Source organism: Sander vitreus, chromosome 20, assembly GCF_031162955.1.
Source record: "Sander vitreus isolate 19-12246 chromosome 20, sanVit1, whole genome shotgun sequence".
Lineage (NCBI taxonomy): Eukaryota > Metazoa > Chordata > Actinopteri > Perciformes > Percidae > Sander > Sander vitreus.
The window spans coordinates 6,908,576-6,922,686 of NC_135874.1; the positions used below are offsets into that span (position 1 = coordinate 6,908,576).

Below are 14,111 nucleotides of genomic sequence, written 5' to 3' on the forward strand. Positions count from 1 at the left end.
TGCAATTTTTAAACTGCAGCCAAGACTTTGCTCACACTGTATGGATCAAATGTCCAGTCATAACGTGGGTGCTCACACTGAATATAAACATTTCCATTGACAATTCCAATAAAGCTTTTTCAATCTGTTTTGAATTTTGGTGATACGGTGACTGTTAACATTTGGATCACTTATTGTGCCTCTAACAAAAAATGTCCATATGTTTTTGAACAGAATGTAGGTAACTAAGTGCTGTTCCTAGGGACTCAGTGTTACTGTGTACAATCCTAGAGCTTACCTGAACACAAGATGTAGCCAAAGACAAGAGCCCCTTCAAAAACACACTCTCACGTATCATGAAAACTTGTCGACAGATGCGAGATAGTCGGGCGTGTGACACCTGCTAGGTGTAAGTCCTTGGCCTTGGGAGAGATCTGATCTGTTTAAGTCTAAACGAGAACAAGGTCTCTGGTGTTCAGAGAAGCACCCACCGGAGCGAGCACGGATCAATAAGCCTGCCCCCCTTGAATGCCTTCGCTTTTGAGAGGAATCCTAACGGGACAAAGAATTAATTATTTAGTGCTGCTCCCTGTTGTGTGCGGGGTTTCGTTTATGATTGAGCATGAATTTTGCATGGCCGCTGACATTTCAAAAATCCTTGCTGTGGTAGAACTGTCAAGCTAGGCTGGGCGCAGACTCTGCAAACAGACCTTCTGTTTCATCTGAGTGCCTCAGGACCATGTCTGACACAGTGAGCTTTCAAATGGGTGGCCCCTATCTCCATATCACTTTTCATAAAAACAGAATGCTTCACCTCCCTGTGATCTCTTGAACTTTTATTCTGCTGTTGAGCTTGACTCGTGATCCGGTTAACATGGAATTCCTCCGTGAAAGGAGAACAAATTCATTACCTTGGCCTGACACAAAGACACTGTCTGGCTCCACCTGAGGTCTAATCTCCTGGGATCACCTACAGCATGTAGCCACGCATAGAAACAGCTAGCACTCAGGGTCTCAGGCACTCAGGACATGAACAAACACCTCTGGCTGTTGTCAACGTGTAGAACAAACAAGCCTGTATTCAGCGATGTGACAAACAGTCAGAGTGTAGTCACTGGAGACCCATGAAAATTGATACTGATATTTTGGTGTTAATATTGATTTTAAAAGTGGCAAAAAGCTTGAAAACGTTGATTTAGTTTATTTGTTACGTTTATTCTGAGGTGAATGGCATCTTTACTTGAGCAATCCAGGGTGTCATCTCTTTGTAAAGACTGAAAACTGCACAAACTTAGAAGTGAAGCTAATATACTTAACAGACACACAATAAAAGTGGTACAGTATCAAAAAGAGACACTTTTGTGAATTTGTACTCGTGGGCATGAGCTATTTTTACCTCATTAGACTTGAAGCTCTTTCCCTGCATGCCATGTTTCCAGAAGGCCAGGACGCTGTCCTGAAGGCACACTGTCAGAAGAGAAAGGTAAGAGGCAATGTGTCAGTGCACGGTCAAGATAGCCAATTAAACACTCCCAACTTGATTAAGAGGAACAATGCAATTCATTACGAGTTTACAAAAAGACCTTTTGTAAATGTAACAAGCCACTTCACTGGCTATACAACCAGCTTTCTGTACACCTGCCAGCTTGCCATGCTGGGAGATTTTTTTTTATATCTACCTTTAAAGTAAGCAGGTTTTGTTTAAATGTTGTAAGGTCTTACACAGAATTATATGTACCTCCAAGTCTTTGTCTAAAAGCTTACCAACTGATCCAATGCAGAAGTCAAAGCTGAGCTCAGATGCCAGCTTCTTGTTGGACTTCAGTCTGCCCTGGAGATTAACAATCTTCAAATTTTCTGGAGAGAGAAATAACAAAAAGGCTGTAGGAATCATGTGACAGAACATAGATATTTACACCCAGACTGTTTTGGTCAAAGCTGATGAAAAGAGGTTGTACTTACGGTCCAAACACACCAACACTGTGTCTCTCTCCAGCTGGGTGACATGGATTGCATCCACCTGCTGATGAGCTAAGGGAAGGGAAGTTACAACTATAAAAATCTTGTTTTCAAACATTCCTGTGGCATGGCAATGTACAATGCATCTCTTATAAGTCATTTTAAAAAAAAGTATATGTTTGATATAAAATTTGTTCTTGGATATTCCCTCTCCATTACTGTGTTAGTCATTTCATAACTAAACATTGTAGTTATTTTTAAATCGGCCTGTTTCACTTTCTTACACTAGTTTTACTGCGCTAAGGGGGTTCTTTGTGCTGTTTAAGTGCAGTGGAAGCAATAGCACCATGTTTTAGAGAGCAAACAGAAAGCCATGTCATCATTTGTTATGTGCATGGGTGTTCAAACTGCACAAAATCCCTTCAAGAGGATGGTGTATTTCACATGATACTAATGAAGCCACAAAGATGAGAGGCTGCATTGCATTCTGTAGAGGCTACTTTCAATAGACAACTTGGTTTTCTGCAGAAGTCATCCATTCTGCCATATCGCCACATAATGTGTCATAACATAACACATTGCGTCTTTGTATTGATTGCATGGTATTCGGCTCCACATTAGTGCACGTTTGACTTACTTGTTCCCATCTCTGTGAACCAGGAGGAGCAAGAGTTGAGGTTGATAGTCTCAAAGCGGACTACCTGGCCTGGCTCGGTGCCCTTGCTGATGGCCACACACACCAGAGGATACTCCTGCTCTGGGACCACCAGCATCTCAAACACCTTCAGTGGGCTGGGAAGAGGGAAGTCAAAGTGCTGCCGCAGAAAGAGAGAGCCAACACAGGGGTTAGTGTCAATGGTGCTTCTTTATGTTTAATGATGCTTAAAATTGATTTTGTAGTGTAAAGCTAGGGGGAAAAAAAAAAATCACTGGGAACATAATTAACTTGTGTTTCAGAGCAAAGGAGCAATGGACATTTCTTTTCATGCTTGGACAGCTAGATTTTAAAATGTAACTACAGATGTGCTCATGAAAGAACAAAATATATCATACAACCTTGAGGTAAAAACATGTAGTCTAACTAAATTTGTGGAGGAACAGAAATCTTTGAGATGAGAAAAGAAATAGCCAGTTTACCTTGATAAGCATAAACCTTTGCATGGGCTCATACCACTGCAACAGGACAATCCCAGACTGCAGTGCTCCACACAAGTACTTGTGGCCTGTATATGGATTTCTCACTGTAAAAAAAGAAAAGACTGTCAAGACGTATAGCTAGATTGAGCTATGCAGGCCCTGTGTTAACAGTTTGCGGCAGGAATATATAGTTTTAAAAACTGGCCTAGTACAGGGATGTTCCTCATGTATCGACACAATTTAATATGACAGAAGGATGAGTAAATAAAACAGAGTGGTTGGGAGGGAAAGGCCACTCACCAATGCAGCACTTGTGACAGCCCTTTGTGTCGGGGATCTTAGTTGTCAGGGCAAACCTCCTGTGGAGAGAAAACGGTCAAGTTGTTGTGTCGACAGTCTTATAAAAGCTGCAGTGTTTCCTCTAGAATTGTTTTCAGCGGTGGCGGGGCATGGGGTGGGGGGAATTGTATGGGCTTATCTGCTAATGTTAGCTGCCGACTGTTAACTTGAAACCATCCAGCAAATAGACGGTACCGTAAGGTGATTTAACGTCACCGCTCATTTTACACACAGTTTAACAACAAAACTAAACGCTGAGTGAACATTACTAGCTAGGTTTTTCATGTTGGTTTTGAGCGGTATGCACCCCCACTAACCTGGAAAACGGTTTTAAAACAGTAACGTTAATACAGCGTGTCGGAGGAATATAGCGTTCTCCTGCAGCGGGAGTCAGAGGCACCGTCACAGCAGCGTTACCTAACATTAGCTTCTTGTCTGATAAACAGTAAATTCATCGAAGTCAGTGTGCCCAACACTATTTTCCAATAAACTGTAGCTGTCAAATTTCACGGGACCCGTGTTTATCACTTATTGAGTGAAGTAGTACTCGCCCTGTTGTTTATTTGGTTGCCATGACTTCGCGAGTGATGACGTCCTGTCACTGTTCCAGTTGCTCTGCTCACCCTAGGGGGAGAGAGAGCGAATGACAGCTCGCTTGAGTTCAGTAGAGCAGACGGCTCTACGACTTTATCACTTTTCATAAACAGCTGAAGGAACGGTGGTGCGTGGTGTACATAGCGGAAACCCTGTTGTGCGTCTGCCCTATTTCTGATACCGTGGCGCTGGAAATTTTACCGTGACGCACAGCCACTATGCTATCAACATAGAGGAAACACTGAAGCTGATGAAGTCTAAAATAAGAGAAGTCGGGCAGTGGGTTGTACTTTTTTTCCTAACACTGCAGTCGTTTGATGGTAGACAGTGAAGAACAAAAAAAGTGCACAGCATGAGTGTAGAAACATGCCTAAAGTTAAAAGAGTATGTATGAAACCCCAGACATGTTGGTCTCACCTGGGTAAGATTTTGTCTGGGAAGCGATGAGTCTGGAACTGAGCAGCCAGGCCCGGCTTCTTCAGCTGCTCAAACAGCCCGATGAGATTGTGGGAGTACAGCTGGAAGGTTTTCCCTACAGCAGAATACAATATATTTAATCACCAGCTTCAAGAGTAAAACAGTGAGTACTATAGTAGTAATCAAAGCCATGAGTTAAAATATACTCATCTTAAATATGACAGACAAGATCTAAGTAAACTTTTCTACACATATTTTAAACATAATTTCTTTGCACATTCTGCATCACATGAAGCAGCTTTCACATGTAGAAAGGTTAGATGTGAATGTGGAGTAAAAACAGAAGTGTGACGATGAGGTGAAGCATGATTACCTTCTGATGAAGCCAGTTAGTAGAATATCAAATCAAGCCAGGTGAGAGGAGGATGGACAGTGTCCAAGGGAAGAGGAGAAGAGAACAGAAGTTAAGTATACCAAGAGGCAAACTGATGAAGGTAAAACCGAAAGCAGACCTCGCACTTTTTAATCCCATCTTCAACTGTTAAGCCAGAGAAAAGGCTTCGACGACTAGGATAGCCAAACACAGAGTTTGTTTTCAAATGATAGATGATTTGTTTTAATATATGAAACAAACTACACTTGCTTTTGCAGCTACTATATATTGCAACATACAGAGATCAATATATCTGAGTGGAACAGGCTGTAAAGCCAGATGTGTCACTCATGAGTCACTGTGTTACATGGACACTGTTCTAATAGAGGCTCTCCTATAGCAAACAAAAGAAAGTTATTTCAAGGCTGCAGGTATGGAGTGACTGTCTTGCCCTTAGGGGCAGCAAGATAACAGAGGACAAAGAAGCAGCAGGTTATTCCAGTGGTCAGTGAAGCAGGAGGCTGTGATAAGTCCATCACTTACCAGATAAAGACATCAGGTTGTTGTTGATAACGTACAGCCATGTACACTTCCTCGGGAACAGCTAAATAGGGAATTAAACAAAAGTGGTACAATTACCTTTTAGTTGGACATTAGCTTTCAAAGGAGGGAGTAAGAAAGTGGAAAAGAACATCATTTGATTCTTCGCTGGAAACAAAGTCACCCGGTGACAGCATTTTCAACCAACTCATGGAGTTAACATTAGTTAGCGCGATACAGCTGACAAAATCTGCCTGTGATAGTTGCAAAATCGATGGTTGTCAGCTAGAAATGAGAAGTTTGCTTTTGTATACTGTGTTGCTTTGCTAGCGTCTTTATTGGACCAAATGTATTGTTACGAACAGCAACATCTCACCGCCGGTCAGACTAACTGCTACTGTAGTTTGGGTGGCGTCATTTTCTTCAGTTTGTGGCCCAACAGGTAAATTAGGTCTCCAATCTAACGTTAGTGAAAGTGTTGACATATGAAAGCATCAAACGTGCATTTTAGATTAATGACATGAGAGTATATCCAATTGTTGCAGGAGTTTTCTACCCGGAAGTTATTATAAACAAAAAATTGATTGGGGCTACGCATCTCTTACACAGTTTAATGAGGATAAGCAGTAAGTAATTCTATTAACTTATCCTGGTTTTAATAATAATTTTAGATTAATATTAGCTGCTGTTACCTGCTCCATTGTGGCTTCATGCAGCTCATTAAGATTCAGCGTATAGATGCCATCCTCCGTACCAAAGATTAGGTACTGATCTAGAAGAAAAACATTATTTATTTATTTATTTTTATTTTTTTAAATAAGCATTGGCTTAAATAAAACATGTTTGTATACCGCGCTTGTTGCATGAAGCTGTACCTTTGGTGTCTGGATGAATCCATGATGTGGCACAGTTGATCTTCAGTGGACAGCCATCAAACACCTTAGAGAAACAGGCTCCCATCTGAAATGAAAAGCAACATGGCTCAGAACAGGCAGTCTCTGGCTCAGTGAAGCGCTGAAATGTCAGCCAGGGTTTAATGAGCTAAAGCTGAGCAAAGCAGAAGCAACCGCAAAGCAGAAAGCTCTGTGGACACCAAATATCTACAGAATGTACAGCAGCAGCTCAGACATGATGTTTAATAACAGTGCCTATGAAACCAGGCCAGCAGGGAAGAGTGAAGACTGTGAGGGACAATGCAAAGGATTCACTCACCAGTACTTTAGGAGTGGGTGGAAGACCATTGATAGCTGGTTTCTAAAGAGGAGCAGAGGAAACAAAAAACCATAAGATAATGTACATGTAGAACACGAAGACAAAGCAGCACAATTATTTTCAATTTAGCAGCTTAATTCAGCTCCAGCTTCAACAATGAGCCGAACAAACATAATGGACTGTTTTGTTTCGTGTGTTTTCTTTCGTGTGTCACAGACAATTAAATGTTCAACATCTGTGGATGCCAAAATTCCCTCTTTAACTGTTCGTGTTTGGATCTGACAAGGGAAAAACATCATATTTGAGGTTTCAGTGCGAGGCCAGCCAGCTAGTTGGAGACACTCCACATATAAAATATAGGCTCGTAGACCACAGATGACATTCTCATCGCAAAAACCCACGAAACTAAAGATGAGAAGTGTGGCTGTCATGATTGAAGTATATATATACACATATATATACACATATATATATACATATATACACATATATATATAGCAACGCTATATTGTGAAATAACTTCAGACTCACGGGGAATTCCTTTTTCTCCTTCCGGTGCTTTCGGTTGGGTGGTGCCATGGGACTGCCTCCATTCACACTGTCATCTGAATCATTATCTGTCATAAGAGAGCAGGCAGATTAAAATTGCATTTGTAGCATAACTATTAATCATAGTGTCAAAAACGTAGAAGCTAAATCCAAAGATCGGACACATTTATATCAGTCTCCCTTACCTTTACATTCAGATTTACTGAGAGCTTGTAAAATAAAATAAGTTCTCATTTAGAGACGCGCTTGTTTTAAGAGAACAGACACCAATGAAAGCGTAAACCAGTTATTCCACATAAATATATGTAAATTCAGACACTGAGACTCACCAGGATCAGAGGCGTGAGACAAAAGGCCTGGGCTGCTGACGCTGACAGAGAGGAAATCTGGAGACGAGTGCTCCACCTTGTTGCCCAGGTTCTCAGGTGTGCTCTGTATGCGAACGACCTGGCTCGGTCCGTTATCTAAGTTAGGGAACCTCCGAACCGTCAGAGACCTCTCATCATTAAGGCCGAGCTCCTCTGTCGAGCTGTTTAAACGTGGCTGAGAGAGACAGAGTGAAAACTGTTTGGTACTTCATACACGTCTAACATGGATTTTAACCGCAGAAATCCATGCAGTTAAAATAATTCATAATTTTGTGTCTCACCTTCGGGGGCAGAGGAGGAGGAACCCCTGGCTTGAGGGTTGACCTGAATTGAAAAGTTTTTATTTTATTTATAAAGATGTAAATTACAGCAATGAATGTTTTTGTGTCCATTATGAAATCTTAACGTAATGTTATCACTCACAGCTCCACTTCTTCAAAGGCATCTTCAAGATGGGCGATGTGTCCCCTGCAGGAAACAACACAGTGATCAGTGTGGAAAATAAGACTCATCAGAGCTCAGGATGAGGGGTGTTAATGGTTCAAATGTAAAATCCCTCCTTAGAGATGAAGAGAGTAGGACTCTAAGGAGAAGAGGGGTGTATTCGTTCAAAACCCCAGAGAGCATCATGGGATGGAAACCACCAAATTTTTTTTAAACATCTCTGTAGTCTGTCTTACTATGTTACTATGACGTTAGTTTAAAAAATGAACACTGGAGTCAAAACAAGGTCTGCTGACAACCTTTATAATTTTAGATGCCGTCTCTTTATTCATCCATCCATAAGTTCTTTGGATAGTACTAAAAGTATTTAGGGTTTTTAAAAACAGCAATCAACATTTTATTATTTTATTACATTTTATACAGTCCTGTCTGCGCAGGGTAAAGTCTAAGCAAACAAGTCATTTTAATTGAATGCTACAGGTTTAAGTATTTTCCGGTCTGTTCCTACATCACACTGTTCTACCTGCCTGTCTGGCTCAGATTCATTTATGCAGCAGTATGCACAGTTTGGATCAACAGCTATTATCATACCACACATGTTGAATGGAGGGGTGTCAGGGAGAGTGATTTGTGGACAGGGTGGAAGCTAAACCTCACTGAGAAAAGGATGGGGACCGAGCGATAGGTGGATGACGTAGGTAAGGTACTACAGCACACACAGGGTTAGTGTTACCGTTGGAACAATTCGTCCTCAACGCTTTTGAGAAGGCTTCTTCGAGGGACAAGATGAGAGAGAGAGACCGACAGCCAAAAGAGGACAGAGAGAAGTGGAAAAAGAAAAACAGTCAAAGCACATGGACAAGTGAGAAGGAGCTTACAGGCCAAAAAAACATTTCAAACTGCAGATGGAGAGAGTGATCTCATGCACAGACACAGGTTAGCTCCGGTGAATTAGCAGGTTAATATGAGACACAGTGAGGAGCATCCGTAAGAAAAAAAAATTACACTCCGTCTCAACAATAGATATCACACATACATGGATATACAGAGCATAACTAACATGCTTTAAGCAGTCTTTTCATAATCTCTTAAACTGTCTTAAATGTCTTAAACTGTACATTGTTACTGAACACCTAAACAACTATTAGTATTGTGTATCTCTGCAATTTAATATTTACAGATATCAAAAAAAGTAAAATAAATAAAGAAAACCTTAACAATGTGTTGGTTTCTTTTCCCTGGATGAATCTCAAGAGATGCATCGATTTTATAAAGAAGCCCGGTCAAGTGAAAGAGTAAAAGAGAGAAGGTGGGGGGGGGGGGTAAATAGGAGCAGTTCCCATGACAACAGTTTCTATGGATTACCTGGTTGTTATTCCTCCCTCTGCAAAGGGACTCCAGGGGGAACGGAAGTCATTATCTTTACTCACATCCTGTGGAAAGACACACAAATAGAAGTTTTTTGTTTTTTTTAATGGATATGATTTATCTTTTTCTACATGCATTTGAAATATAGTGATTGCAAACTGAACCGAAAAAAGTAGTACTTGAATACTAGTATTGTTTAAAAGGAATATGATTGTCACCATTTCAGAATGAGCCTCAGTTTCCTTCCGGAGTGGTGGTTCGAACTGGAGCTTGTCGACTATAAATGACAAAAAATGTGTTCAGTTTTGTTTTTTCTTGCACACAGCTTTGGCACTAGAGGGCATCCGTGCCCAAGGCTTCAAGGCACACAAAGCCTTGGGAGTAGTTCTCTTGTGTATTAGTAGCATGAGCCTTGGAAAACACTCTTAATGCCACTGAACACCCACACAGCTGGTTTTTAGGTATTCTAGCTGATTGGACCTCTGCTCAGGTTAAAGGTGGACCAGAGCTTTGATGGGAATGCATTAGGTCATCTTTATCTATTAATATGAATGATAAAGTTGTAATTTGTCCTGCCCTAACAGATGCAACAACGCTAACATAACTCAGGAAGATGTCAATCAAACACAGTCTATACACACCCACACAATCCTGGGGAGAGGTCTAATCGGCCACATTAACTGAAAACACCTGTGTGGGTGTAAGAATGAACCAACAGCAGATCATCCGCTTCCATTACAATGTACCTGCCAAAACACCACAGAGGTCCTTTATTGATGTATTATGCTACTATGTGAATGTTTGGTCTGGGGCCTAAAGTCAGTCACCAAAGACAAACAGATTACACTTGACACTAACCAGATCTGTTCACTTTGGGGAAATATTAGTGAGAGAGCAAGAAACAAATAAATCATGGAACAGATTCCTCTTAGTTTAGGTTTGAGGTCACGTTCTGTCAAACAGTTGATCCCATAGAGGAGACTGGTTTAGTGTCCAGTGTAAACACGGTGTGATCCTGCTGTAGTTATGGAGGCGGAAGAAAACCAACCTGCCAAGAAATACCCCCACATAATCAGCTTCTCATTAACAAAGAAACTTTGTGCTTAAGAATTTAGACCACAGATCTTTTCTTTCCTGGTGTGTTTTTCTGCTTGAGGTATGCTGATAATGTAGAGGTGCTGCAGTATTTAAGACGTAGACAACAGCGAGAAGGTGAGTTACTAACAGACTACAGCGACACTTTCAAGAAAGAAAGGAATTAGGTGAGACATACGAGTCAAACTTAACTTCCTTGTTAGAATCTGATTAGTAATCTACAATGTAATTTTGAATGTTTATTTCAGTCAGTCTGATAGGAACCAGGATGTCACAATGTCCAAATGATTCAACTGCATTCAAGCTAAACAAACAGTAAGTAGCCACCCCATGCAGAGGAACTCACCTTATTAGTGCCACTTAAATCTCAAACACAATGTTCTGTTATGTGCTACAACATTATCCTATATCTCAGGAAGTCTTGGGAGTGAGCAAGGGAATTAAGCCAACACATACTGTCTCACTACACTGTCACTGACCTGCGTCCCCCCTGTGTCCCTCAGTGAAGCTAGGACTTGAGCACGGCCCTCCTTGGTTTGTCCCATTGTTTGCTTAATGTAGGAGGGAAAGTCAGACGTAATTGTGAGAAATATAGATAAAACTAAACAGGAAGTGCATCTGGTACAATCACAGTACGAACAAGCACAAAACACAATGAGGCACAGCACGTATTGCCACAGATAAATAGGACAAACATCTAACAGAGACACATATCTTACCACTATACTGTTACTACATCAACCCAAAATGATGAAATGAGAAACAGTGACACTTCTGACACGTCAGGCACAACACAGCGTTCAACTTTATCTGCAACTACAGAAGACAACACAGACACACAACAACTTCCCTGAAGGGTTGCAAAACAATACATTTACGCAAAATAATACACTTACACAATCTAATAAGCTGGATCCTCTGCCAAATTCAGTATCAACACTTGTTGACTGAAAACCATATTCCTCAAGAATCCTTTATGAGTGCTTCAGACAAGCTTTATTCACATTATTCATTGAGTAAAACATGAGGGACAGTTAACTTAATGGATTCTACTACATCCACTTTCTCTTCCATGAATCCCCAGGCTATTTTTATACACACTACCACATGCTGTGGTCTGGAAAAGTGCCAGTCAGTGCTGCAGGATTAGTGGGATGACCCTCTGACAAGCCACCGGACCTCTATCAACCTACAGAGCCAGGCTGACTGACATGCTGACAAATGACAGGACAGGACAGGACAGATTCATGGCAGGGGTTTGGCTTTTGTCTTAGTGATGGGTTCGGACTTTTTGTTTACTTACAGTCTATCTCTGAGCGTGTCCTCTCTGCCCTGGCTTGTTTGTTGGTGGAGCGGATGGTGTGTCTGACTGCAGAGAGGGGCTGAAGCACAGAGTGAAAGAGACAGAAATTTAAAGATAAGGAAATAGGTTCAGTAGCAGTTCACAAGACAGTGCAGAGTGGATAATGTGTTATCAAATTATATAACACTGACACTGCATTGCCTTGAGTCATTTAGCACAATTTCGACATTTATCTTTTAGAATAATATGTAAAAACTAATTCTAAAAACTGAGAGCTACTTTTTGTACTGGTCTATGCATCATTGCATTATTATGCATCCCAGAGGCTGTTTGTTTGCAACAAGCTCCATTGCTTGCAGTCAATAGCCTTCAGGGTTTTTCATTCATGGTCGCCAAGACAGTGCTACTGCTGTCAGAAGGAGAAAAGCACAATGGTCTTTTAAAAAGGCACTGGTACCACCTCTTTGGCTGCCACATAGATGTGATGTTGATTCCAGTTGGAATAATAATGTCAATGGAGAGAATCAAGAAGAGGGGGAAGGGAAGCTTTAAGAGGACATGAAAACACACTTAGGCAAAGCTCACCTTTTATCATATTATTATATTAAAAACATGCTGTGCTAATATTTACATTCACTGCTGATAGGGAGTCTGTCAGTGCATTAAAGTCTCTTTAACTACAATATTTGGTCAAATTAGACAAGGAATGATTGTTTTTTTTCAATCATTTTGCTGTTTTTTGTTTTTTTATAATTTCCCTGCAACAAGACAGTAAAAACATCAACAAATGGGGGGCACATTTTTCATATTTCCAAGTATCTACTTTCGAAAAAGTTGTCAATGTTGTAAAAAGCTTTTTTTGTCCAAACAGAACACAAAAAATATAGTTTTTGGTATAATTGATGACCCAATAGAAATGTTAATATGACATTGTTACTGGGTCAAAATAACCACATTTTGGTGTGGCCAAATAACCCAATGAATATAATGTATATATATAAAAATAAAAAAAAAACTGGGTCAAAAAAGAAGTTTGGATGAGTTTGTTAACCCAGTGCTTTTTATGGTCATACATACTAGGCCGGAGATAGATTGACCCAATTTGGGTTAAAATTGACACATATTTTTTGTGTGCGTACATCCTTAAAACGCTTCTTTGTTGGCTGAGTAGAGATTCAATTTCCTTCTTAATTTTTTCAAAGCAAAAGCAAATTTCCCACAGTCTTAGTTTTTATATGTGACGGAATTAGACATTACCTCAAGGTCATCATCGTCCACCTCACTGTAATGCTGGTGGTTGTCTGGGTTGTTCATCTTATCTAGAAGGTCAAGAGCGAGCCTCCTTGTCAAACCCGTCTGGGCCACATACACATGCTGCACGAAAACAAGACATCATTTGAGAATAATAGTTAGTGGTCTGACATCTCGTAATCTCACACGCAAGTCCTTGCTAACTGGAACATCAAAATCCCTGCAGAAATGGATATCAAATCCAACTTTCACTGTTTTAGAGTAATTAAACCACCTGCATTAATCATCACATTCCTGGCCCATCAGGATGAGACACCTTTCCTCAGAGACCTGCACTGTGTTAATGATGATAGAAACCATCTTTTAGCAGCTGAACTGTCTGCTTCTTAAAAGATAGTTTTTTTTTATGCATGCACACAAGGCTGGAGCCTGAGTCTTCTTCCTCTGGACTGAGGCTTTGTTGACATTGTTAAAGAACGTAATTGCTAATAACTTTTCTTTAATACAAAGACTGTAACTGGATTTTAAACAACCATTTAGGGCAATGGTCTGAATCTGACCCAAACAGCTAGAAATTCAGCCAAACCACACAAAAACTCATTGGGCCAACTGAGATCCTCTACTTCTTTTTCTGGTCCTCAGGGCTCACAAATGGTTATACAATAAATGCAATTTCTAATTTCAACTAAAGGAAGAAACTGTAAAAGACAGAACTCAGACTTTTGAAACTTGGCTAACATGCAAAATGTCCACTGTGAATAGGTTCAGGCTAAAAAAACTGCAATACATTCTTTGCTTTAAACATTTCAGTCTCCTACTATATAATGTCTACCATATGTCGAAGAGAGCAATAAGAAATATTACCGATAGAAGTTTCTCTGCAGTGGGCCTCTTCTTTGGGTTCTTTGTTAGAGACACTTTGACAAAGTTATGGAAGGAGGTGGACCTGGGGAACATGAGGATTATGTTTTAATGTAATGGTCGTCACTATTATTGTGTAAAGTATCATAATGTAATCGCAGAAAAGCATACTGAATATTCTGGGGCACTCACCATTTGTTTTTGTCTTTTAACTTCGGAGGCTGAAAGCTGCTCTTCGACATCAAAAACAAGGCCCTAAGGTAAAGCAAAAAAACTTGGATTAAGAGTGGTTAAGACAGACTTAAAGAGGGAAATATACTTA

General features: G+C 40.4%; 1 protein-coding gene across 2 annotated transcripts in view; it reads right to left on the reverse strand.

Annotated features, from left to right (window-relative positions):
• The window catches only part of map4k5 (mitogen-activated protein kinase kinase kinase kinase 5), a 34,442-nt gene that overhangs the window by 3,690 nt on the left and 16,641 nt on the right, over positions 1–14,111 (reverse strand). Inside the window, exons 11-32 of one of the 2 annotated variants that reach the window (XM_078276936.1) lie at positions 13,982–14,044; positions 13,793–13,874; positions 12,935–13,051; positions 11,678–11,756; positions 10,854–10,925; positions 9,498–9,556; positions 9,277–9,344; positions 7,891–7,935; positions 7,749–7,791; positions 7,429–7,642; positions 7,082–7,167; positions 6,551–6,592; positions 6,214–6,298; positions 6,031–6,110; positions 5,342–5,402; positions 4,426–4,540; positions 3,376–3,434; positions 3,076–3,179; positions 2,576–2,753; positions 1,942–2,010; positions 1,744–1,836; positions 1,376–1,446 (exon numbers count right to left, since the gene is read on the reverse strand). In XM_078276936.1, the coding sequence (XP_078133062.1) occupies positions 1,376–1,446; positions 1,744–1,836; positions 1,942–2,010; positions 2,576–2,753; positions 3,076–3,179; positions 3,376–3,434; positions 4,426–4,540; positions 5,342–5,402; positions 6,031–6,110; positions 6,214–6,298; positions 6,551–6,592; positions 7,082–7,167; positions 7,429–7,642; positions 7,749–7,791; positions 7,891–7,935; positions 9,277–9,344; positions 9,498–9,556; positions 10,854–10,925; positions 11,678–11,756; positions 12,935–13,051; positions 13,793–13,874; positions 13,982–14,044 (1,885 nt within the window). The remainder of the gene's footprint in view (positions 1–1,375; positions 1,447–1,743; positions 1,837–1,941; positions 2,011–2,575; positions 2,754–3,075; positions 3,180–3,375; positions 3,435–4,425; positions 4,541–5,341; positions 5,403–6,030; positions 6,111–6,213; positions 6,299–6,550; positions 6,593–7,081; positions 7,168–7,428; positions 7,643–7,748; positions 7,792–7,890; positions 7,936–9,276; positions 9,345–9,497; positions 9,557–10,853; positions 10,926–11,677; positions 11,757–12,934; positions 13,052–13,792; positions 13,875–13,981; positions 14,045–14,111) is intronic. The other variant, XM_078276937.1, reaches the window with a different exon arrangement.